The sequence below is a fragment of the Chanodichthys erythropterus genome, chromosome 8, assembly GCF_024489055.1.
Source record: "Chanodichthys erythropterus isolate Z2021 chromosome 8, ASM2448905v1, whole genome shotgun sequence".
In the NCBI taxonomy this organism is placed as follows: Eukaryota; Metazoa; Chordata; class Actinopteri; order Cypriniformes; family Xenocyprididae; genus Chanodichthys; species Chanodichthys erythropterus.
In genome coordinates, this window is record NC_090228.1 from 10,882,822 (window position 1) to 10,910,360 (window position 27,539).

Consider the following 27,539-nt stretch of genomic DNA (forward strand, 5'->3'; position numbering starts at 1 on the left):
CTGCATGTTTCCAGTATGATTTTAAAAAATGAAGCGAAACCAGTTGAGAACCACTTGACTAGACTAGAGCGATTTCAGGTCCTGCCTCATTGAACTAATTACACCATTAAATAGCACTGTTATACATATGCAAATCATCTTAAGGTGATAGAACAGAAATGAGCCACTCAATCATTCAGTGTCTATATATACTGACTCAACTATGCTACGTATAAATATATTACGTATTTGGGTCATTATAACTGAGGCCCTGGAGAAAGCACATGCCCAGTTGCTGCAGTTCCAGTATTGCATATTTGTTGGCAGCTTACACTGCCAATTAGATCAGCACTGCAGTAATTTAGGCATGAGAGCATGACAGAGTGGCTCTGCTGAGCGTTTGAAAGCAGAACGCTTGGTAAGCTTGCTGCAAATGCCTAATGCACTCTTGACATTATCTAGGAGCCGCTGCCTCTTTACTGAGATAAAGTTAATTGGGCCGCACCGAACGTATTTGAACACTTGCGCACTGGAGGTTGGTATTGACACCCACTAAAGGGAACAAAAAAAATTAAGCAAAGTGGCACAAACCCTCTTCCAGACCTGATCTCTCAAAGGAGCAAGCGCAGACAAGTGCTGACGCAAATGAGGAGGATGTGTCCGAGCGCTTGCAGGGTAGCGTGAGAATGTGTGACGGAGCCCATCGTCGCCTTTCATCAAGTCTCAGAGCGCTGGGTGGAAAGAAAGCTGAAGGTTGACAGACAAAAATGAGAAGGATCACTTCGACTCAAGCATGGCATTTCATGTTTTATTTAAGATTTAGTTTTTATTTTCCTCCAGACCTGTAGAGAGGTACAATTTCCTTCAGCTCTTAATTTTTTCTTACATTTTAGCACTGTGTAAAACCCAAAGTTAAACTGTACTGGTTTCGTCATTGTCGTCGAGATTAATTTATCCATTCCTCTTGAATACTGTTGAATACCGAACGGTCGGCAGTAACCTACACAGCTGATACAGGATTAAGACCATTAAAAGAAAACTGAGAAGGTAATTGGGGGGGGGGGTGAAGTGACAAACAGTGTTAAAGGTCCTGGACAAGACCCTTGTGTATTGCCAGAACCCAAGTTGCCCAGTAGAGCCACTATCCCAGCTTTCCCTTTTATCGCTTTTGTGGGGAAAAAAAAAACGTGCAAAGTAACTGCTACAGACACAAACGGCATAATCACATCAACATAATCACCCTCATGATTTTCGAAAAGCCCTTTAACCCTGATTATTTTCTCCACACACCCACCAAATGCAAGTTTTCCCACTGTCGTTCAGAGGAAAGTTTCACGCTACGCATTCACACTTAAAAACGTCATTTCACTCCGAATCTAGATCTATTTCCTAAAACTCTGCACACCTCGCACACCTTCAAGTTTCTTCAGGGAGCATAGTTGGAGCGTAAACACTGATTAGGCCACGTACATCGAGGCAGCTATGAGAAACACCACACGGTGGCGTCCCGTGTGCTACACGAGCCCTGCGCTTGAAAGGGGTCGGTGTTACCCAGCTCTCGATTCCTCTTAATTTCGCAACGTGCCGCCCTCTGATACAGAGGTTAACCGCGGTGTTGCGATCTAAAGCGGAAGACCCCCTGACCAACTAGGCAATTTGGCGGATGGGTCAAAGGCAAAGGCCTGCATCCATCTACAGCTAAATGCCGCGTTGAGAGTGGGCACCACGTTTATGACCCCTAAAATGCATCTCCCTTTTAACAAGGGCGCAGAAAGGTAGAACAAAGTTAAAGGCCAAAGATCCACGGTAAAAGTGCTTTTTGCTTCACCATCATTATGCCTTTGATCCGTCAGAATAATGGAAGTCAAGTACCCTTTGATCAAAAAAAAAAAAAAAAATTTGAAGCCCTGTTTTGATTTTGGATATCTACTTGATTGCTTAGCGGCATGGCTTTAAGGACTCTCACAGGAAGTAGCTCTGTTGTGCAGATGGATGAACAGGTGCTGTTCTTTTTGGTTTAGCTTTGAAGGCAGATTCTTATTTTCTAAATCAAGACACTTTTCGTTTGATTCTTTCCATTTGGTTCCAATGGAATTTCTGGAAAACACATCATTGATGATGCCTTTTTGTTTCTGAGTACTGGTATGTAGAGTTCCAAAAATGATGTACTGACGTTAATGTTACGTATTACTAAGGAGTTTGTAATACCCTACTTGTTATGCTTTGCTGCAACAACTGGCTTGTTTATGTGACCATTTGAATTGGGAAAGCTGGAACAGAGCACTAGGGCAACAAGGAAAAAGAAAGACTGAACCAAGGGAAACACAAATCCAGGAAAAGGGACAAAAATGAGAGCAAGATGGAAGAGAGAAAACAATACATAATCTTGTTATTTTGTTAATAGCTTTGTACTGATTCATCTGCCGTGTTTGCCGGCTGTTCTTCGGATAAGGGGAATAGGATTTCACAGTTCCTAATGGCGGTCCATGCCGGCACTCTGTAGCAGATCTGTGGAGGCCTGGGCTGAGGCTCTGAAGGCGGTCTGGAAGCCTGGGGGAGGTGAGTGGAACTGGGTCGCGGGGTTGACCGTGGCTGTGGTTGGATAAGGGGTCCAGCCGGCTCTGTGGGGGTACTGGGCTCCGAAGGGGCCGCTGTGTGGGGGCTGGGGGGGCACTGTGGAGCCGGAAGGGACATCCATCTCTGTGAGCGTCTGCAAGGATTTGAGCCAGTGGGGAGGATTGTCATCCTGCAGAGAGTCCAGACTGTTGCCTGAGGATGCTGGGATACCTGAAAGGTACAAAGTGATAAGAAAACTTAGGGTCAACATTTAAAATTTTAAAATTAATGTGCCAGGTTGTTAAAAGTTCATTTTTGTATTAAAGGATTAGTTCACTTGAAAATTGTAAAATGAAAATAACCCTGTGATTTACTCACCCTCAAGCCATCCAAGGTGTATATGACTTCTTTTTGATGAACACAATCTGAGATATATTAATAAATCACCCTGATGCTCCTAAGTTTACTAATGGCTGTCCACGGAAACCACCTGTTTGATGCTCAAAAAAAGTGCGTCCATCCATCATAAACGATGCGTAAATATCTATATTTAACACGTTATGAAGTAAAATATCGAGCTTCTGCCAGAATGCCTTCCGTATTCAACTTATGAAGAAAGTATAATGCCTCTCGCATGCTTACACTACGTCCTACGCCTTCCATATTCAACTTACGAAACAATATCAGTTATGCTTTTTCCGTAAATTGAATATGGAAGGTGGTCTGGCGGAAGCTAGTTATTTTACTTTATAATGTGTTAAATATGGATATTTCTCTTACACAAATGCATCGCTTTGCTTCAGAAGACCTTTATTAACCCCCTGGAGCCATGTGAAGTACACGTTTATGATGGATGGATGCACTTTTTTTTTAAAGTTTCAAACAGGTGGTTTCCGTGCACTGCCAATATAAAGCTTTAGTGATTTTTAATGTAACTCTGATTGTATTCGTCTGAAAGAAGAAAGTCATATACACCTAGGATTGCTTGAGGGTGAGTAAATCATGGGGTAATTATCATTTTAAACTGAACTAACCCTTTAACGCTGGCTCCATATGGTTTTGCTTATATTGGTTTTTAGCTTAAAATGGTATTAGTGTAATCATCAAGTAAAAAGTAACAACTTAATTCCTTTCAATACGTGTATGTTGAATACAATTGTTGAATGCTGAATACAAAATCAAATTTTCTTTTTTAATCATTTTATTCCTAAATATTATTAAATTTTATGGAGTCACACTGCATGACATTTTACAATCTGAACTAACCTTGCCTTATTATTAAAAAGGTCAAATTATCTGATATTTTAGGAAATTAATAAGCTTGATAAACAGGAGGGTCTGCAAGAGTTCTCTCTATAATATAATTGTCTTCATGACTTACAAAACTAACAATATTTTAACAAAACTGCATCACTTTCTTAAGATTTCTCTTTAATCCTTTTAATGAAGCTATGATATAAGGACACCCTTTTTTTATTTATGCCATGGGGGAAATGAATCACATTTTAATGTATTATTGAATAAAGAGATTTAGGCAAACAATTAAAGTTCTGAAAACATAAATCGTGCATATCCCTGACAGATATAAATCACTTTAAACATAACCGCATACCGTGCTAAACAGGACTGAGCAACAGTTTGTTTGCTGTCAACAAATCCATTGCTCTACAGTTGAGTAGGAATCCATTTATCATGTAGGCGACATTATTGAGGACATTTTTAAATCATTCGCGATAATGGGATTAATTGCATAAGGAAACAGGGTGTTTTTGGGTGCTTTTGCACCACTTAAAACATGCCAGCCTGCTGCGAGCTATTAATTCTAAACCCCCTGTGGATGATGGATGCTGCAGGCAGCCGCTGAGAGCACCCAGACAACATCCGTGACATCCATACAGATTGAAACTTCGACCTTAGGGAGCAACAGATACGACGTTGCTATTTCCCTTCAACCCGGGAGAGAAAAATGGCAAAACTTTGCTTGAAGTATTGATTACAAATTTATCTGCACAATTTAGTTTGTGTCTATCAAGGACTAAATGAAAATGTTGCTTGAACAATAAGATAAAGAAGAACACTATAAACGTACATTGTGTATTTAATCACTTTGTATATTGATTGTTGGTGTTTGTGCAGTATTTTTGTGTGATGTCTGATTGAATCCACATGGATGCTTCAGACCGCTTGAAAGTGCAGGAGATCGAACTGATCTGAAACGTGTGCCCTCTTCTGTGGCCCTTAAAATGGCTTTACATCTCTGACATTTTTAGTGAAAAGGTTACAGAATAAATGTTTAAAAGGCCTAAATGCATTATTCATTTTAGCTCCCAAAGGCACAATTTGAACGAGCCTAGTTTTTCCTGAGGTCAGGTAAATTTATTTCACAAATGTGCTTTGTGATTTTAATCCTGTCAGAATTATCAACATCAGTAAAAAAAAAAAAAAAATTAATATTAAGAAAAGTAATGATATATATTCAAATGTTAACATTTAATATTAGTATTTTTGTGTACATAACTTTTTTATTTATTATAGACTTTAACTAGGCAAGAGAATAACAGGTGAAAAGGGAAGAAAATTATTAACTATCAAAATTTGGGGGCATTTTACAAGGCAAATATTTGTTGTGAATGCAATGCAGGCTGTACCTGTGATTATGGCGGGGTCCATCCAGCTGGCTGTGCCGTCCCAGCTAAGGCTGTGCGAGATGCCGCCCGTGTGGTTCACGCTAGAGGAGGAGGAGGAGGATGAAGACGAGGATGAGGAGGAGCTGGGCAGTCCACCAAAGTTGATGTTGATGTTGGGTAAAAGCGCTCTGAGCCCGTCCTGCCACTCCTTCACATTTAGACTTTCTACTGAGGTGCTGTTTTCTGTTTGGGAGGGCGATGGTGGGGAATCCAAACACCCATGTGCACAAAGGCACCAGAAAAGAAGAGATGGGAGAGATAAACAGGAGATGGAGAAAGAAAAAGCAGTTATCAGTTTCAATATTTTACTTGTACAACACAAAAACAAGTGCTGCTAGTTGTGTTAATTTGGTGATTAATTTTTAATCAAATTGTGAAAAACAAACACTCAAAAACAGCTGAAAAGAGCGCAACAGTAAAGTAGGACTATGTTTATACTGACAAAATTAAAAACAAGGCTCATGCCGTGAAAATGACTCCATGTGACAATTAAATCAAGTGATTAATTTGATTAATTATGTGGCATATAACGACTGGCAATCGATTGACAGCCCTAACAAAAGCACAATTTAAATTAATTCTCTTGCATTTCATTTAGAATATAGCATCAAAAAACAGCATTTATCAAAGCTGGACTTGCATCTTAATAGCTGCTACTGTAATAATGATTTATACTTGATTCAGCAAAAACAACAGGTGATCTTTGGCTCCCTTCTGAGTCGACTTGCCCTTTCTAATGGAGGAACAATCATTATAAAGCTCTTTACAGTCCCGTTATTATTCAATTAGTTTCTCATTTATTTTTTCTCTGTGTCATACTGGAGGAGAGACGTGCGGCTTCAGTAATGCAGAGCTTCTTTCAGCTGGACCCAGGCCAAAATAAACCCTTTCTTCTCTAATCAGGCCAGTATTCTCCTAAGGTTTGCTTCTGCCCACAGGGATGGAGAAACCAAGCAGCAAAGATGATGAAGGGGGGAATGGAGAGAAAGAGAGAGAGGGACAAACAAGGAAGAATTGCAAAGACAGGGGAATGGAATGAACAAGATAACAACCCTGGCAGGGAAAAAACAAGCCTTTAGCCTCTGAGCTTGACTTAAGACTCAGCAAACTTCTCTGGGCACCTTCCTTTTAAATCAGCTTCCCTCAAAGCCTTCCTTCCTTCCCTGTGCAACATATAAAGAGGCAAAAACTTGGCCATAAAAATATCAACATGAGGGACTGGCTTATATACAATTCATTGTCATTAATTTGAGTAAGTTATTTTAATATGTGAGGGGGGAAAAATGATTGTGGAGTAATACAATATGTGAAACTAGGCCCAGCAAAGAAGAAAATCGACTGTTTGGGACAACTGTCATTTATAGGTTGGGAATCAGAATTGAGCATTCCAGAAAGTTTCATAATAAGACGTACAGTCAAACCAAAATTTATGCAGACACCTTGAACATTTCATTCATTAATACAGTTTATTCACTGTGGTTTAAAAAATGGTAATAAAATATGACAAGATCTCAGAGTTAAACTGTGTCAGAAAAAAAAATCTTAATTATGTTAGATAACACTTAAGCAAAACAGTCAGTTCAAATTTTCTGAATTTTTGGTCCCAAATTTATCATCAATTTTACTGGTAGTCCACTGTATGAAGAAATTTTAGGTTTAATGTGTCACAGTTTACTTTATTTTGCTATCCTAACTTACATAAATGAACTATAATGTCCTTCACCCACATGTAATACATCAAAAATGTCTGAATTTTTGGTTTGACTGTATATTTATTATAATCAGTTTTTAAACTCATTAAAGAAAAAAGCAGAGGGTCGGGAATTTCTTCAAAACGGTCCTGTTCAATAATTTTGTTAAAAACACTGATTAAAAAATTTGATTGCATCACTCAAATTTCCAAATCTCTGCAATGAAGTACAAAATAGCAATACATTTTTTTAGTACAAATAAATTAAGGTAAATATTACAAATATGTGCTTTACTTTATTTTTATTTGAATGAATTTTATGAATATACTATAAAGTAAAATTTAATTTAAATATTCAAAAATTAAATCTAGATTTAATTCGTTTATTTATATAAAATCTCTTTCAATTTTTTTTTAACGGCATTATATTTCCTGCATTAAACATTTTGAATAAACATGGTAATTGGAAGTAATTTGTTTGAGAAGAAAAATAATACACCTTTTAGGAAAATTTCAGAGCAAATACATAAAGTATACTGAATATTGCCATCATGGAATTTCTTTAAGTTCTATAGTCTAGCCTTAACCCACACAGCAAGTGTACCAGCAAGATGGAGTCTAATGGGACAGGCTGCTGTTAAAAGGTCTTCAGACAATAGATGAAACTGGCCATGACACCAGCAGCACCGATACTGTCAAACAGGCCATGATTCTAATTTCATTATTTTGCAATATGGCAATTTAAGGAGCAGACGGAGCCCCCCTCTGAGTGTGGGCAGGGGTCAAACTTTGGATGCTGCAAAGTCAGCTATGCGTTTATTACTCCATTATTCAGTTAAAACAAGACTTAATGGGTCTCAACCAAGGTTAGCATGGGCCAGTTAGCCCCTGCTGGTAGATGTAGTATCTACATTTTAATGCAAAAAGGAACTTTCTCCATTGGCCTTTCAAGTGTATGTATCACAGCTAAAAATTTCCTGCACACAAAACACAAATATTTCATTATAATATAGTAGCCGTTTTCTCTGTGACCAATTATTTTTCCTCAGGTACCAAATTAAGGGTGATCAAGCCTCAAACACAGAGGAAGTCACACGCTCACTTGGGAAACGCTGAATTGGTTCTGTAGTCGATACCGCCAAACCTAGTCAAGTCAAGTGTGAGAACGAGCCAATATGAGAATCTAGACACTCAATATCAACACTTGAAGTGGACTGGGCTTTAATGAAACACCTCTGAAGGAGATAAGATGAATGAGGTGTTGAATAAGGTGAAGGAGGTGTTCTTTTTAAAGCTCTCCACAGTTCTTACTTCTGATTGGAAAATGCTCTTCTAGCCAAGTGTGTCAGGCATTAACACAATCACCCATGTTCCCATTTGCATACTCAGATAAACAAGTGTCATCATGTTTTATTTATGTGGATGGGACAAAAGCTAAACTCAGAATCATAGCAAGCAAAGAGAAGGAACATAATTTCTCTTGAGGGGCTGTAAAGGTTGTAGAGAAGGTGTTTTTGCATCATTTGACTTTAAGTGAATGTTTGCTATGCAATTGATCAGCTAAGCTAGGGTATGTTAATAACAATAAAAAAAATTGCACAAATCACTGCAACTACTTATATATCAGTTAATTTGGCTGAAAATTCAATAATAAAAAAAAAAAAATTAGAGATGCATGATATCAGCCACCATATTGGAATAGGCCAATATATGTTCATTTTTAATTTGGCTGCTTATGTAATCAGGTTCTCAAATTATATAAATTTAGATTTATCAGCCTATATATTGTTTACCTGCTTTCAAATATAAGAATTATCAGTTATCGCTATCAGCCAAAATGTTCATATCAGTGCATCCCTATTAAAAATGTTTTATATACACTACTTAAAAGTTTCAAAGTTATTCTTAATACATTTGTTCCACAAGGATGCATTAATCAAAAGAGACATTTATAAATATTACAGAAGACTTCTATTTCAAATAAATGTTTTTCTTTTAAACTTTCTCAAAAGAATTCTAAAAAAAAATTATCAAGGTTTCCACAAAAATATTATATCAGCACAACTGATTTCAACATTGATAATACTAAGAAATTTTTCTTGAACAGAAAATATGCATATTTGAATGATTTCTCATAATTATATTCAAATAGAAAAATTATTTTAAATAGTAATATTTAATGTCATATTTACTGTATTTTTGATCAAATAAATGCAATCTTAAATGCACCCAATTCTGGCACCATCACAAAAACAGTTTCATCATTATGAAAAAAAAGACACACACACACAAAATACCGTCCAGTTCTAGACCATGCTGATATTTAGTAATATCAGCTGAAAATTGCGTAAACTTGGATTATTATTATAATATCTGTTTTTAGTTATTTTTGGATAAATTTAAGTAAATAAAAATTAGTAAGTGAAATATTCCATTTTGGTAATTCTCTGTATATTATAATTTCGTTAACGCAAATTAAATATATAAATCAGCAAAAAAAAAAAAAAAAAAAAGAAAAAAAAACCCCTAATAGTCAACCAATCAGCTTATTTTTATGGTAGTTCTCATTTATCATTTGCTTACTTCAGTAATGCTCAATTACATCTAAATCTACATTTTCCATGTAGCAGAAACCTCTCTCTCACTCAAACACACTTCTAACAAGTTATGAGACTGCATGTGTTGGCACTCCAGCCTATTTTGGTATCTCGACTTTTCTTCGTAAATAATGCAACATTCTCCTCCCAGGTCCTGGGCAGCTGCATCCTCCGGAGGACACCATTTCAAACAGGGAAGGCCATTTCTTTCACTGAGACTCATATATTGAAGAAACAAACATAAAATACAGTGCACAGCACAACAGAGTCAGAAATGAAGCCAGTAGTGATGCTAGTTATTCATTGTTTTTATGAGTAATGAAACCCTGAGGTCACTTCCAATTTCCCATCCTTTCTTTTTGCACCAACTGAAATAGAAGTTAATCTAATCTTAAAAAGTAGAGGCATGCTGAGAAACAAACAGCATGTTAACAAATGCTACACTTCCACAGCAGTGTCAGCAGATTAGATCGTTTCACATAAAAAGCCCTACAGCTAGACCGCAAGGAAACACTTTCTATTTAAATGAACTGAAATCCTGAAAGATCAATTCAGGATGGAGTTGGGGAGTAACTAACCAATGCTACTGACTTAAATACATATTTCAGTCTCAGCTGCTTTACAGTAATAAGCTACTTCTGTCAAACAAACAGCCATGCAGTACAAAAAAAATTTTGATTTCAGACCTGATTTCAGTAATTCGCTTGCAGTGTTTTGTTTGTAGTTAAATGCAGATGTTCGACATGTTTTGAAATTAGAGAAATTAGTTGTTCTAGTTTTACTAGCTACATCTGTTCACTTTAAAGCTGACAACCCAACTGAGATGCATACTGCTTTTTTATATATCACCTTAAATGCATCTTCAGTCCATGTTGTTATAGTATCTGAACTGAATATGACGTGTTTTATGATATTTGATTTTTTACAGCTTTGCTCCTAGCTGACAGGTTCAGGTAAGGGCTTGAATGAAATGTCAAACTGTAACCTCTTCCCCCTGTCTGAGTACTTTCTCTTCAGACAGATAATACTGGTGTTTGATATTTTCTTTAGAGTTACGGGCTTTTCTCGCATCAGAAAAACTAATTCATCTTTGTAAACATTAATCTTTGTCTTAGTTTAGGCACAGAATCATCTGCTTTTTCCAAGTCAAACTGAAATAATCTGGTTAGACTGGCTACTTTAAATAAAAGCACTTATTAAAGTCACAAGTCCAGATCATGAACCACAGAAACATACCTAAAATGATAAAGGTAAGAAAGTAGGCAGTAAAAAAAGTATCATGCATTACGCACACCACAGCTGTCATGAAGGTGTCCTCAGGGGATGATGATTTACATGCTTTGTATCAGCACAAAATGTGACACCGGTCTCACTGCTATACTTGAAATCATGTGGTTTCATTCCATAAGAGACTCCTTGGCAATCACCAGAACCTTCTATGATGGAGCTCTGATGATGTAAATTGCTAAATGTTATGAAAATTGTACCACACTGCCCACCAGAGGCTGAGTTTGCAATGACAGATACCCATAATGCAAACATAAAGCAGTTTGCATGTAAGCAATATGGTATATTTTAGAAATTAATTTTAAATAAAAAATAAAAAAATACATACATACATACATACATACATACACACGTGTAACGAAATTAGATTATTGTCAATTAACTAGTAAAGTAACTTTTTAAAAACTTTTTAAAGTATTACTTTTAGATTTACAACAAAATATTAGTTACTTTTTCAAAAAAGTAATGCAAGTTACTTTGTTTTCCCATTTAGAGACTGACACCTCTCCTGTACCCATGTTGAGAGAAATCGGGAGTAAGGTTGCACTTACTTAAGCCTGAGGCTTATTCATTCCACTTTTGGTGTGAAAAGGTCTTTACATTTGATAAAAATAGAAAAATAGAACAATGAGTTACTTTTTCAGGGAGTAACGCAATATTATAACATTACTTTTAAAAGTATCTTCCCCAACACTTTGTATATATAATTTTTTTACTAATATTTATATTAGTCATTTCTATTATACTTTATTTAATTTGTATTATTGTTGTTTATGGTTTTCATTTAAAATGCTTTTAAATAATAATAATAATAATAATAATAATAATAATAATAACAACAACAACACACATATATACACAAAACACTACGGATTTGTAACTGATGTCACGCACACACAGATCCCAGCGCCGGTTTACACTTACCTGTCATATGGATACCTCCAAGCCCTGTACTGTGATGTTGTTGCGCCAAGTTCAAGTCCAAAAAGCTGCTATGCTGTGCAGCGGAAGGGGGCCCGGTGTGATTCAAGTGCGGGAGGTTATTGCGCATGGGCATGCCCATCCAACTGTGGCGAGAGGTCTGCGTCTGGCCGGGAAAGCTGAAGGAGTTGAAGCGGTGTGGGATCTGGGAGAAGCCTCGTGAGGGCAGGCTGGAGTTTGGGGCATAGTGTGAGGACGTAGGAGGCTGAAGTGGGCTTTTCATGGAGGGGGCGTTGTGGAGCGGGCCGAGTAAAGGCCCATGGGGGAAGACTGACGCTGACTTTGTGGCGGTCATGGGCAAGGAGGCGTTATCCTGCACTGAGAGCTCTTTCTCTATAAGGTCAGCCAGTGCCTTACGGGTGACGTCAAAGGGGTCAAAGCCTAGGTCGTCATCCTGCTGCTTGGTCGAAGAGCCGAAACCGAAGGCCGCTTGCCAGTCCGTAGAGGACGACACTGGTATGGTATCTGTCAGATTGAAGACAAATAAGAGTACATTTCATATTTTGCTCATACATGTGAATGATTAAGTCTATACGGGTCTGGGTACCTGACGTGAAGAGGCTCTGTGGTTCTGGGGCAGTGGGCCAATCAGAGTTGCTGTGAAGGGAATTGGAAAAGCTGGACAGGCCACTGGGGATGGGATTGGGGTGCCGGAAGTTGCTGTTGTCTGAAAAGAGTGATTGTGACTCGGCTGCTGCTCCTTCGAAAGGTGACCGTACCGTCAGCCCTGCTACACAAATAGGCACCACTAGAGATGGCTTGGTCAGGCCAGGAGGGGGCGATGGAGAGTCGTTGCCAGGAATCTGAAGAGTTTAGGTAAAGAAGAAAAAACACCTCATGTTAAAACATTAATAAGCGCCCTAATAAAAGATAAGTGATTCAGATAACATTATTTAGGTGTACAGCTTGCCATTCTAAAAGGTAAAGAACGGACAGGCAATCAGGAACTTACTTGTGATGTTTCTCCGTTACTTATACTGAAGCAATCTGAAGGTTTGTTACTCGGGCTGCAGAAAAATAATAAAAACATGAGAATCAAGTACATTCATATACTACAAGCACTATACCAATGAGATTAATTAGAAAGACAGAAACCTTTCGTTAAAAAAAAATGCCTTAAAGGGTTAGATCGCCCAGAAAATGAAAATTCAGTCATCATGAACTCACCCTCATGTCATTCCAAACCCGCAAGACTTTTGTTCGTCTACGGAATGCAAATGAAGATATTTTTAATGAAATCTGAGAGATTTCTGTCCCTCCATTGATAGTACCACTTTGACGCTTCAAAAAGTTCATGAATAAATTGTAAAACTAGTCCATATGATTTGAGAGGTTTAGTCCAAATTTTCTGAAGAGACACAATTGCTTTATATGATAAACAGAATGAATTTAAGGCTTTTATTCACATATAAACATCGATCAGCGAACATAACCGGAAGCTCAACCATACTTGCTTGTCGCACACGGACAAACCTCTTGCGGAAGGTCAAACGTGCTGCATAACATACGAGAATGAACCTCATTGGTTCTCACACGTCAAGCAAACATGCTTGAGCTTACATATACCATATCTGATGTGTGAGTTGATGAATGTTTTATGTGAATAAAAGCCTAAATTCAATCTGTTCATCATAAAGCGATCATTTCTCTTCAGAACATTTGGATTAGGATTAATCCTTAATTTATAAGGATTAGTTTTACGATCTCTTTATGAACTTTTTCAAGTGTCAGTGTGTCAGTTTTGTAGACTGTCAATAGAGAGACAGAAATATCTCAGATTTCATTAAAAATATCTTCATTTGTATTCTGAAGATGCAGGAAATTCTTACAGGTTTGGAACGACATGAGGTTGAGTAAATGATGATCTTTTTGGGTGGACTAACCCTTTAAGACGTTTGGAAGAAAACATTCTTAATTGTCATAAACGTCAAAGAAAAAAAAGATGCAATTTTACAAACAAATTAAATGCTTTTTTCCTTATTTTGAAAATGTTTTTGAGAGATTCAGTGTACAGTTTTTAACACTCTTTATATAGTATTCAGCATTTGTACTACCATCCAACAATGTCTTGAACACTGTAACCTTGGTGCCTTTTAGTCTTTGAGAATATGATAAAGTGTTTCAGAGAATTTGGAAAAGAAAAAGGCTGACAGAGTTAGGCAAAGGGCAGAAGTTCACAGGCTGGCTACCTGACAGGGTCACAGTTTGATGTGAAGGGGGGCAGCCCAGCGATGGGGCCAAGGCCCAGCTCTGAGTCCGGACCGTCCGGTGTCATGTTTTCAGAGTCCGAGCCGCCATCTAGGGGTGGGGTCTTATGGTGTTCTGGAAGCCCATTGGGCGTCTTCCCTGTGGTTTGTAACGAAGGCCACGCCTCTTTGTTGTTACTGTTGGAACTAGGGATCAGGACACAAATTCAAGATTAAGAACAAAACAATGAGATGCTCCATCTACTTAATGCAATATAAAAGCTTTGAACATAAAAGAGGGAACCATTTTTGGATACTTTTCAATCCTTAATTAAAATATAAATGACTAGATTATAATGACTTATTTTTAATAAATAAAAAATCCATGTCAATGCATGTTTTTTCTGAATAAATAAATATAGAAATGAATTTTTTTTTTTTATATTGGAGCTGCTGTGTTATGATTGAGTACAAACCTCTGTGATGTGCCCGATTTGCCCTTTGTCTTCTCCCCCGCCGAGTTCTGCAGGAAGTTGGGGTTTGTTTTGTAGAGCTCCTGTAAGAGTTTCTGTTCATATTCCTGATGTTTCCCTGCCTGCAATGTCAAATGTTAAGAGTTCAGATAAAAGTCCATCAACATCAGTAAAGAGGTTGCAGGAAGCTGCAACGTTACCTGCATTTCTTCTTTTGTGAAACTAGCAGCTTCGTCTCCCAGCTCGTGAAGATACATGCAGTCTGGTTTGGGACACTGCATGCTTTTAAGAAAGTAACTGCAGTATTTTGTTGTACCTAAAGAAGCCTGCATAAAAAATATATATATATATATATATATTAAAAAAAGAAGCATTTAGATATATTGTACAAGTACTGAAAATAGGGCTGGGTTATAAAAAATAAAAAAAAACAGATTTCTCGCTTTTAAATGGATTCTCATTTTGAAGAATCTTAATACCAAGAATCCCATGTGAACTGATCATTTCTACTGCATAACTACTAGTTACAGCACAAAATAAACATAAATGAACATCAGAAGATACAAATCTGAAAGATACAATCTGTATCATATCACATGTAATCAATCAGTGTTTCAACCGCCGAAAGATGTCAAAACAGCTTGAAAACAATATCAAAAAACGTTACAATTACCTCAGAAAATCCTTTCAATAACCATAAACCCATTAGTAATCTAGAAAAATGAACTCTGGAGGAGCATTTTGTTAAATATATGCACTATATTGCATATTCATTGTATTTTCTCTTAACCTGTTATCAGTATTAAATGTTTTAATAAATCTTTCATGTTTTTAATGATTGCCACCATTTGAAATCAGTTAATTTTAATCTTTAACATTATAGTGATTATAATATATATCATTAGTTGAGAGATTTGCCACATACTGTACCTGAAAGGCTCCAATTAAACTATATCGAATCAAAAGCTTGTGAATCAAAATCAAACTGAATTGTGAAATTTGTTTCAATGCCCAGCCCAAACTTAAAGTTCTTCATAACAGTTTACCTTAAGTGTTCTGCCGTCTACTACAACATTGTTAACGCATTGTATAGCTCTGAGGGCATCTTCTGATCGAATGTAAGTGACGTAGGCACTGGCGCTAGGACCCTGGGGACAAAATTCAGAGCACATTAGATGATTAAATCAGACACAATCAGACAAAACAGAGAAATGAAGATCAGCAAAACAAATCAGTATTTATTTGCTGTAGTAAAGAAAAAAAAAAGAATGACAAATGGCAGGCTTTTCATTAAAATGTTCATTATGCAAAATATTTGAGCAGGCAAGAGGTTGACCGAAAAGAAAGCGAAGCTCACCTGTGAGCCAGCATAAGAAGTGCTGTTATTGATGACCACTTTGTGGATCTTTCCAAACTTCCCGAAGTATTCCGGCCTTTTTAAGACCTGCAAATCAAACATCAATTATATATTTAAAAAGACCTGATTGCCATTTGCAGATCATCAACAGCACATGCAAATGCAGTTTGTTTACTTGATTCACACAGGGAGAGCGCATACCTGATTATCATGATTCATCGGAAGGATATGACTCAATCACCAATTATTACGAGAGCGCCATATTAAATCTGGGTTCAGAACTCAATATACACCATCAGTACTGTGGCAAATATCAACAAAGATCATTTCTACGTATAAAACCTTACGTAAACCATTTTACGCAACAAGGCTTTTGAGGACAAGATAAAAACAGGATTTGTATGAATAACATACTGTATTGAGAACTGACGAACTAAACACTATCAACAGGATGTCCACAATGTTCAGCCAAATCAACACTGAAAACAAAGTGTGGCACACAAGTAGGTCTCTAGCGGGTAACTGACAGTTCATTGGCGGAGGGCTTTGCCTCGATGGCAGGGTGCTTTTGAGATTCTGGTCACTCTTGAACTGTGAAAGCAGTCCGGAAGTCTCTTTGCAGTCTTTGTTCGAGTAAAGCAGCTTCTCTCGCTTTTTTTGCATTTCACTTTTTTTTCACACCCTCAGTGTGAAATAAACAAAGGCACAAAGACTGACATGATATGTTAAAGAACGATCGGTACAGAAAGTAAATTCAGACAAATCCCATAAATCAAAGACCCCTCTGAAAAACACTGTGACTAATAAAGATTTGATGTTTTTTTTAAGCTTCGGGCTTCTTATATCATTTGGGCCGGAATTAGAAGACATGTTCTCACTCTCTCTCACTGAATAACTTGTTCACTGCTGAGAGCTATTCAGGGCACATGACGTCAGCTGTGATGGCAAATAGAGGGAGAGAAAGAGCGTCAGAGAAAGGGAGCGAAAAGAGTGTGAAAGCTGTTTTTCGTGGGCTGGTAATGCAGGCTAAGTGCAGCTAGTGGGCAGGTAGCTTTTTCCCAGGAAACCATTTAGTCTCATGTTTTATTTCCATTTGATGATATGTGGCATAAAATCAAATCTTCACATCTTCAAGGAATTTCGTGCAGCTAGATGGAAGCAATCCTGTACAACATCAAAAGAACAGCCATAAAAATGTGTAATAGTAGATTTCATGAACATAATGGGTGCTTTCCCATGGCAAAGATGCTTTGGAAGCACCAATAGTTATAATTTTTCATATCTGACACAAAGTATAAAGTGAGAGTGATTCCACAAGGCACATTTTAACTTGTTGACAGCAGTAACTACTAGCAGTCCGTTGATATATATTGCCATGGCTGAGAGATTTGGCTTTTTTTAATTATCAGCATTAGCCAATACATGTCGTAAGCAGGATTTACGAAAGGCAAATGCATTTTAATATACCATTTGCATTCAGAAAATATGCATTTAAACATTATATACACAGTTTACTGTATGTAAAATTACTGTTGCCTTGTCTTTAATATGATTCCCAGAGCACACTGACTTACTAGATTGAGTGCACTGTTATTGCTTTTTATTCGTGTTTTTAACAATTTCTGTATATCTGAAAATGCAATAACAGGACTAGAATAATCAAGAATTTGGTATTATATAAATCTGTTTATTTAACCCATTTTTTTAAAATCATGTTCAAATTCTTTTTTTTATAATTTTCAAATTATTTTAGTAAATATTATGTAAAATAAACAAATTTAATTACAGAAATTGTGCTTGTGTCATTTACCATCTGTAAATTGAAACCTTAATTTAACCTTCAATTTTTCAACATTTAAACAGCCTTGATGGGAAACATCAAAAATGTTTACCTTTCTACATCTTGCTTGCAGTGAAGCTGTTATTAAACATGGAAATCATATGTGGGTGAATTTTGAGAGCTTACTACAAAAAAACCACCAAGATGAATTTTAAGTTTTGGTGTTTGAATATGGACTTCCTGAGTTGATTATATTGAGTGTGAAGGACATCAGTTGTTAGGAAAGCATTGCGTTTGCTGAATCACCTCGGGGTCGGCGAGTCTCTGTGAAAGGCCCACCACAAACACCAGGTTTCTCTGGACTACTCGCACACTGGAGAGGTGCTTGCGGTTCTCTGTGATCTTCTGCTTTCGCTCATTCTGCTTCTGCTTCTTCTCGTTCTTTATCCTCTGAAGTTCCTCTTGAGAGAGAGGTTTGTACACTGCAGGGTCTTCTGGATAGGGCTGAACCAAACATAAGATTCTAGACGTAAGATGACAACTAAAGAAGAAGGATCTTGTTTCACTTAATCAGGTTATGACAGATTTTTATTATTCTTTTAAGATTGTTTTATTGCCATATCAAAATCAAAGGCTACATTCATGGCATTAAAAAAAATAAAATAAATAAATACAACACATAATGTCTTAAATCTTAATCAAAATCTTTCAGTTTAATATCTGAAAGAAATGCTGAAATTTCCCAAGTGAATCATTTTTATATGCAACAATGTTATATGTAACAAATTAATAAACAGCAATATTGAAATTAATAAATGTGCTATTCAAGACTTTACAGTGTTTAATTTTGAAATGCAAATTTATTTAATATGCCCCCTGATTAAAGATCAGCAGACACTTTAGAGTCATATTGTATGATATATGCTGCAATAAACATGGAAATAATGATGTGCATTATGCACATTAAGGTTAAGGAGCTGCAGTAAACTGGACCCTACAGGGACTGCTTTTAGCGATTGGCTGGGAGTGTTTATAAAATGAATACAAGCACTGGACGTCTGTTGTGTTGCTTATGTTCCATCCACACAGCTGTACAGCAATGATAATATCATGCAGAACTTAAGGCAACAGCAGGAGCGTGAATTATTCCAGCAATGTTCCATGGGATGCTGAATACTAGCCATTAAAACAGCTCATCTCAAGCACCCCAATAGAGCAATTTCTTAGAAACAAATTAATGTGCCACAGGTTCCTTCGGCTTATTGGTTACCTTTCTGCAGGCTGGGCAAAGGCCATTCTCGTCTGTGCGTATGCGATGCCAGCAGAAGCGGCAGATCTGGTAGCCGCAGGTGCAGGGGAAGAAATTGACGTCGTCAATCTCCAATGGTTCCATGCACAGTGGGCACTCCATGGGGTCCTCCTTCACCTCAGGGCTACGGGACATCCTATGGCACGGCGCAGAGAAAAGAGCGGGGTGTTCTCACAGTTCAGAGGCAGAGCTGATGAGAAAAACAAATTTAAACTTAAATGTCATGTTTAAAAATATTTTTAATATCAATATTTTAATTAAAAAATATATATTAATTTAATATTACTATTAAACTATACTAGCTTTAATGCTTTTAATTAATAATAATAAATAATAATAAAACTATTATTTTTGGTCATCATGGGCCAAAAATGTTTTAAACAAATGAAGCTTCTAGGTTTAGAAATGCAGCCAAAAGTCTTGTGTAATCTTAAGCAACGAGACAGAATTAGGCTCATATCCTTCAAATAGTCTCAAAGCACACTAGAGGTTGCAACAGAGAGCCAATAATGAGTCTGCTACTAGTAAGAGTGTTTTTGTGTGTGTGGGAGGAGGAGTTTAAAACTCAAGTCATAAGAGGAATTGAAGGCATAATTGGAATCGACAAGCACAAACACCCACACAAACATTTGCAACAGTTTCAATAAGTATCTGTATCCTCTAGGGTTCATCCAATGAACTGGTTGTCGAAATGTGTAGGTGCAGCTCCAGCAATTACTGAAAATTAGGTTTTGGACCCTCGTATGGAACATGGATCCAAGGGCTCATGACAAGGTTTGCTAATGTAGGATGCATTGTTTGAAAAGCAATCTAATGTCTCTGTGGTGTTATGTGTGGGAATGAGATTGCTAACATCTTCATTTAAAACACTAATGGGGGGACCAATTTTACCTAAATTAGCAGTGGGGCAAAATAACAGCCAATTCAAGCTAATTTACCTCTTAGCGTCAATCAGTTTTCTTTTGGCCATATTTGTTGTCACATTCTGGTTTAGTGTCTTTGTTTCTGCAGTAGTACTGAAACTCCTCTGTAATAACAACATAGACAAGCACAAATACAGTGGTTTGTCCGAGACAGTTCCGTTCCCTGGTGGCACTTCCCTATGAGGTCCATTTATCAAACAATGGTCTGAGCGTAGCTCCCAAATGAGAACAAATGCAGGACAGCCTTGTGTTCATAAACAAACAGACCGGAGTATGTAGCTTCCATGGAGAGATTCATCTATGCCATGTTAAACTAATGTCAAAAACATTATAGAACCAGCAGTGTCTTACAAACTATAGTCAGGGCTCTTTTTTCCTACCGGTGTGACAAAATTTTGTTAGAGGTCACACTGGTGCCACCACCACATTGCCCAACTGATAAGAGCTGCCATTTCTATTGAATATGAGAAACATCAAATGGCAAACGAAATGGAAATGGAATGAAACAGCGCTAGTTGTTTGAGCTGCGCAGCTGCAGACAGTTTATCAGCTCAGAGCAGTAATAGACAGAGCAGCGCAAGTTCAGAGCAGGTTTACTCGCGGGCCGATCTTGATCATGCGACACTGTTGCTGTTGACCAAAATGTATTTTCAATGCTTCAAAAACTTCTAACTAACCCACTGATGTCACATGGACTACTTTGATGATGTTTTTATTACCTTTCTGGACATGGACAGTATACCATACCTACATTTTCAATGGAGGGACAGAAAGCTCTCAGACTAAATCTAAAATATCTTAAACTGTGTTCCGAAGATGAACGGAGGTCTTACGGGTTTGGAACGACATGAGGGTGAGTCATTAATGACATAATTTTCATTTTTGGGTGAACTAACCCTTTAAACTAAAAGTTTCAAGATGTAGGAAAACACTTGGTGGCAAACAAACAACCTATTTAAAAATAACAAAAGACATTAAATTAACACTATAACCAGTAGATTGCAGTCAAGGAGAACTTATTGGCTTATTAGCCATTTCCACTGCCAAATAAATTTCACACGTTTTGCTTTTGAAATTATATTTAGACATTATGAAATGCACTCATCCATGTTAGCCAGCTATATAACATTATCTTGGTGACGGTGTTATTAATTCTTTACATTATGTGTCTTTCAGTATTATTTGCTGAACTATATTACATATCCGTTAAGGGTTTGTATTATGTAAAATACTTAATGCTTATGTAAATACATACTACGCACTACACAATTTCTAGCAGATACGATTCTAGTGTAAGTGAGGTACTCTATGGTACGCAAGTGACGCAACCAGAGTTTGTAGTGTTTTCACTCATGTGAAGCATGCTTAAGTGCAAGTTTAATTCATTGACCTCAGTTGTATACTGCCATGTGTACAAGGTGGAATCTTGCACAAATAAAAGGTGGAAAGGAAATCTGATGACTTCTCCCTGATCAGAGTGCTGATTGCCAGTGGGACAATCCCCAACAAGCGGAATTTTCTACAACAACACAGAATGCTTCACAGAAAATCAAACATTTGCAAGGCACAAAAAAAAAAAATGCATGTAAAAGATTCAATTAGTCACTAGTCTAAAACTACAAGTGACTTTTGGGAACTGGCTCCGGGCCAGCAGGCCATCCTTATTGTTAAGCCCTGAGTACAGTAGCATATGACCGTTCAAAAGGTTGTGGTCAGTAAAACTTTTTATTTGTGGATGGGATGGTGAAATTGATAATTTTATGCAGTAAGTATACTTTAAATTTGTAAAGACATTTGTAATGTTAAAGATTTCTATTTCAAACAATTTCTATTCTTCTGAACTTTCTATTAATAAAAGAATCCTTAAAAATGTATTGCATTTCCCACAAATTAATTATTAATCAATACAAAACAATGATCATTATCATTCAACAATAATAAGAAATGTTTCTTGAGCACTGAATCAGCATATTAGAATGATTTCTGAAGGATCATGTGACACTGAAGACTGGAGTAATGATGCTGAAAATTCAGCTTTGCCATCACAGGAATAAATTATATTTCAAAATATATATTAAAAAGAAAACATATTTCTGTTTTTACTGTAATTTTGATGCAGTCTTCGTGAGCATAAGTGACTTCTATAAAAATAAAACAAAAACAATCTTAACCCCAAACGTTTCATTAATATAGCCTCATAACTAACAGACACAGACTAAAAGCCAACAAAACTCCAATTTTGATTTCAAGGAGTCTTTTTGGTCACTCCGTCAGTAGCGGAAGCACCAGGAGTGTGAAGAGGGGTCAGCCATCTAAAAATATCCCATCCTGGGCAGGCAGACTACAGCAGGAGGAGTCAGCCCCTTGAATCACCCTTTAAAAGGGAAATGCTGATTGAACGCAGGAGGGCGGTCTGCACTACATGTAGGGTAATCAGCACTTCCTCAGATCGACAAGGTCTCACCCCAGCTAGTAGGGGGGGGAGGTGGGGAAAAGGCAGCTCACTATCTCCTTAACATGCCGATATGGAATTAGAAACAGGGTGTGAGGGTTTTTGCCATCCACAGGAACTGTATGGAGAAGGAATTCCCACTGTTAGTGAGGATGGGATTCCTTCCCAGTAGAGGCGGATATCAGCTGCGGGTAATGAAAGCTTTCCGCTGGCCCCTGCTGGGGATGATGCATAACAAATATTTAACCATCACTCTTGTAAAAAAGGGATTTGATTTCATCACAATGATTACAAACCCCAAAGACATACTCAAGCCGCACGGGGCATGATTCCATCTGGCATCCAACATCACATGCACATGTTGTGAAAGAAAGATGCATAATATGCAATCAAACTCCAATAAAAAGTCACAATTGCCCTTTGAACAGTTTACAAACAAAAAACAGTAACAGAGTGCCAATTCTGATTGTAAACCAAGTGTGAACACATACCAAACTGGATTAAACTAGTGTGATTGTTGACCACCAAAGGGGCCAGAATTATCCACAAATCTCTTCTGAGCAGACAGACTAACACAAATGTTGCAAGGTACTAGGAAAGCACAGGAACAAACAATGATCTAAGCCTACAATGTTTGAGTTTTGGCAACGATAGATGTTTTCGTATATACATTAACCAAGTGTGCCGTGAGAGCTGAACGCTGAAAGGACGATGTGAAGGGCCCTCAATCCTGTGTGTAGGGGTCAATGCGGAATAACCTTTCTTCAAAGCATACCGAATCTTAAATCATAAAGAAAACTTTCCTGCTAATCACAGGCCCATCAGGTTTCCAGTGTTTCACTGAACTCTCCGGCACACCTTTCAAAGCATAAAAACTGAATGAATTCCAGTATTTGAGACCCTGAGAAGTGAACGTTTATGATCTCTCACTTGTAGTACTATTAACTATGCATGTTTGATGGTCAAAATAATAAAGAAAATCTTTTGCTAGAACCTTAATAGAAAAACAACATTTGAAACTATTTAAATAATGCAAATCTCAGGAACACTATGCCGTCTAGAAAGAAATTGAAGGGTTTCACAACAGACATCTTAAAGCTATTTAACAACAGAGCACCACTAACCACACAAAGGATGAGAACAACAACTTGTGCAAAACTGCAGCTTTCAACAAAAATCACAAAATAAAGCTTACTTTGGTAACATTTTAGAAGCGTTTCTGCAATAGACAGTTAATTTTATGTGCAAGTCAAATCGAAGGTCTGAAAGGTGGTGAACATGCAGTTACATCTATTCAGCAGCTCTAGTACACTGATTTCAATGAAACATCCTTAAAAACAACAAACAAATTTAAGTCAGCTACACAGTAACAACACTGCTGTACATTAATACAGACTGAATTTAATACATTATGATGTTTAATTCGTAAAAAATAAAATGGCTCAAAAACACGCCTTTTGCAATGACAAATGCAGTACGTCGACACTCTGTGAAGAGATGGACAGTTGTCTCAGCTGGCATCATTCTGATGTCATAGAAGAGCGTAGCTGAAATTATCATCAGAGTGGGAGTCGTGTCCATTTGTGGGCTGCTCTTCATGAGCAGATGGAAGAGGCATCGACAAGGAATGAAAAATATGTCTGTGTACCACAAAAACCTATTCTGGGCAGACAGCACAAAAAACAAAAACAATAAAATATAACACTTTATGAGACAAAGGGTGCATCCATTTTCTAACATATCGGAGATGGCACACTGCATAGCGATCTGTCAAAACTAAACAGCTTTAATCACAAAATGACTGAGTTTTATTGTTTCAGATCTTACTAAAGCTGAAATTAAAAGACGACTTTTTCTTGCACTGCCAGAATTGTGGCTGACCCATTGAGATTGAATGTAAAGGTGCAACTTTTTTCAACCAACTATAAAGACAAAGAGCATTTCTATGCAACTGAACACCAAGGCAGATGTCCATTCAGAGTGGGATCATATAGCAGCGGTGACCCTCGCCAGAAAATTGTCTCACAAACATTGTGTCTGGCACAAACAATGCCTGACGCTGCACTGGAACTGGGCCTAGACATCCCTGTCCACGTAAAACCTGCTCCCAAATGATATCGCTCCCATAACAGCACAGTCTAAGCAAAACTCTCCTTTAAAGCCAATTCACACCAAGAACAATAAATATAAAGATAACCCTAATGATAACGATATTAGTGTCCAGATCAGCAGATGATATTGTTCTGTTTATTCTAAGTGCGTGCTGCAGTTATGTCTTCTGTCGCTTTAAATGCTCGAGCTCTGAAAGCAAAATGGATTCTGATTAGCTGTCAATGTTTTTATCATTCATCAGCTGGAAAAAAAATGTATGTGACTTTGTTTATGTGATCGTTCGTCTGTGCCATTATTGTTATAATTGTGCTGTGTATTCTGCTGTTCTTTTATATTTAGAATTATTTTTAGAACTATATCATCATCATCTAGTTAAAAATAAACACTTTTCGTGTTTATTGCCTCTTTAAGATTAATTGCTATTCCTCATTTGGATAAAAGCACCTGCTATATAAATAAATGTAATACATGACGTGATAAATGTGACTGGCAAACCTAGTGTCAAATCACATGGAAAAAGTTCCCCCCAAAATAACAATTTGGCCAACATTTACTAATCCTCATGCTGATCCAAATCTGTATGACTTTATTTCTGCTGACAAACTGAACAATCTCAGCCACCCTTCACTTTCATTGCATCTTTCTTTCTATACAACCAAAGTGCTTGGCTTTTGGCTTGTCTATTTCTTAAAAAATTTGCTTGCATCTGAAAGACAAAAAGCACATAGTAAGCTCAAAAGGCCCACTGCTGACAAAACAGTATATAGTGCACACTCAACACAGTAACTAGAGTCCAGGAACATGGTGCTGCCACCAAACACAAAAATGTTCTCTTTTGAGAGACTCTGACTTCATATGATTGCTTGCGGAAAGGACAGGTCCATTTGGTCAATAAAAACCTGTGGCAATCCCCTCCTGTCAGTGGTCTGCCTATTGAAACACGCAACATACACACAATAATGAAGGGTGTGGACAAAAATAAAGAAATGAACTGCAGTAACGGAGCAATGTCAATGTCATAGAAATAACGTATTTGTAAACTGATGTTGCACATAGAAGAAACACCAACTTCCTACTCAAATCACAAGGAAATTCCCTCTAAGTACATAAGCATGCACAGAAATGAATTGTGTTTCCTTGTTAATGCCTTTAAGTAAACCAGCTAAGCTAATACATATTGAAGTTACTCAAGAGGCGTAATATACACTAAAATCAGTGTACGTATACTATATACTGTCTTGAAGTCTGCATAACAAAAAATAAGTCAGTTTTTGGCGAAGCGAGGAATAATTTTCGTGTATTTTATTAAAAGCCGGTCAAACGGTTCGGCTAGCGGCTACGTTACTCGGCTAACTGGACGACTAACGTTAGTATGTCAGGCTGATGAAACACACACAAATACAGGCATGTCCACAAGAAATGGACGTTTGAGGGAGAAAGAGGGATGAGATATGTAATAAAGAGGTGAAGTGAGAGAGGAAAGCAGCTGAATGTGGAGGCGGTGGACAAGAGAGGCCTTGGTGGGATACTCACCCTGTCTATCTGTACAGACAGATTCACAGCAAAAAAAAATCTATCTGAACGGCCCAGGTCTAGCACAACACGTCACAATATAATTTCCCGGGTGGTTTTTTCACTGCTCCTGTGTGATTTGATGCGAAAACACCAGTCCTTATTTCTTACAGCCTCTCTGTAGAGCGGTAGTGCCTCCTAACCACCATCTTACATTGAAATAGGGAGGGGGGGCGCGTCAAGTTGTGACTTTTCAGCGCATGCGCAGTTGATGACGGACGTGTGCGTTTGTGGGTAATGTAGTGTGCTACATATAGAGGCAATGGAAATGTTAGAGAACTATATTTTGAAGTTTTGAATTCAAAAACTTCAAAATATAGTAGAAATGTCAGGTAACATTTTATTTGGAGCAAACTGTGATCTGTTTTAAATTGCATACATTTGCAAAATGCATTAATTGCAAAGTTTGTAGGCAAATAATAGGGTTACACTTTATTTTAAGGTGACAGCTACATTGTACACACTCAAATAAGTATAGAGTAATATTAATTAACTACATGTATGTACGTACTATAGAGTTACGGTTAGGGTTTGGTTTAGGGTTAGTTACTTGTAATTATGCATAATTTACTGTTATTATGTAATGTGTAACTATGTCACCTTAAAATAAAGCATAACCAATAATAGTACAATATATTAATAATAAATATGATATATTTGTGCATTACCTATTATACTTTTACTGTTTCATGGATTGGTGTTTCAATATTGTTTTACTGTTTAACTTTGCTTCTTTATTGGAGCAAGTAGTCACATGTTTTTATTTTACACATTTGCACAGTTTATTCATTGTAATATTTGTTTGCAAATAAAATGGCTTAATTTATTTGTGCATTACTTTTCACACCTTTCTTGTTTCATGAATTATGTTTCATAATTATTTTACTGGTTATCTTTGCTGCTTTGTCAGAGCAAAAAGAGACATTTTAAATTTTATAAATTTGAATTTTGCAACATTTATTAATTATAATACCGCTCAACAAGGTCATTTACACAGCACTCTTTCATCTCATACAATAACTCGTTTTGGTGCGTACATTTTTTTTTTTTTTTTTTTGAAATTTTTAATTACTTCAAAAAATTCAACTGTGATTCACACTCAGAATTCAGCATTTTATTTTGAAATAAAATATAATAAAATGAACAATAAATTAAACTATTTAAAAATAAAACCACAATCAAAAACCAAAATCAAAATTCTAATACAAATATTAACAATAGCTGAGGAAAAAAATGGTGTGTAAAAGTGTGACCAAAAGCCTGCCAAGAATTTTATCTAATTTTTTTCTTTCTTTTTTTTTTATCAAGGTGAAATATTTAGTTCAGTCCACAACTAAAAGATTAGTATTGAAAACTTGAAAATCATTGACCTTAAAAATACAAGTTTGTACCTTTTCTGAAGTTCAACAGTAGGTGGAGACACAGGCCAAGACTTTCAGAAGAATACATTTCACGTACACATTATCTGGGGTGGATATCTGAGTCTAAACAGAGAACACATTAACAGCTTAAAAAGAAATCAAAATATGCAAACAATGAATAGAATAATGGTGATTTTGTTCTGTGCTACTAGGTTCATGAAAGACAGTGAATTAAGT

The 27,539-nt window shown here is 37.0% G+C and overlaps 1 protein-coding gene across 3 annotated transcripts; it reads right to left on the reverse strand.

The window, feature by feature from the left end:
• Nucleotides 1-626: 626 nt before the first annotated feature.
• Nucleotides 627-27,465, reverse strand: cnot4b (CCR4-NOT transcription complex, subunit 4b). Of its 3 annotated transcripts, none has more exons than XM_067391777.1 (13): nucleotides 27,333-27,465; nucleotides 18,844-19,072; nucleotides 17,880-18,077; nucleotides 15,794-15,880; nucleotides 15,483-15,584; nucleotides 14,637-14,762; nucleotides 14,440-14,558; nucleotides 13,967-14,170; nucleotides 12,730-12,784; nucleotides 12,325-12,580; nucleotides 11,721-12,242; nucleotides 5,184-5,405; nucleotides 627-2,766 (listed from the first exon to the last, which is right to left on the reverse strand). In XM_067391777.1, exons 2-13 carry the CDS (start codon nucleotides 19,015-19,017, stop codon nucleotides 2,453-2,455), a joined length of 2,379 nt encoding a protein of 792 aa, XP_067247878.1. In that variant the 5' UTR covers nucleotides 19,018-19,072; nucleotides 27,333-27,465; the 3' UTR covers nucleotides 627-2,452. The 3 variants fall into 3 exon arrangements, 2 of the variants coding, with proteins under 2 accessions (XP_067247878.1, XP_067247877.1); XM_067391776.1 differs by lacking the exon at nucleotides 27,333-27,465 and adding an exon at nucleotides 25,903-26,078; XR_010895703.1 differs by lacking the exons at nucleotides 627-2,766; nucleotides 27,333-27,465 and adding exons at nucleotides 10,802-10,958; nucleotides 25,903-26,078 and having other exon boundaries at nucleotides 5,279-5,405.
• Between the last annotated feature and the right edge of the window lie 74 nt (nucleotides 27,466-27,539).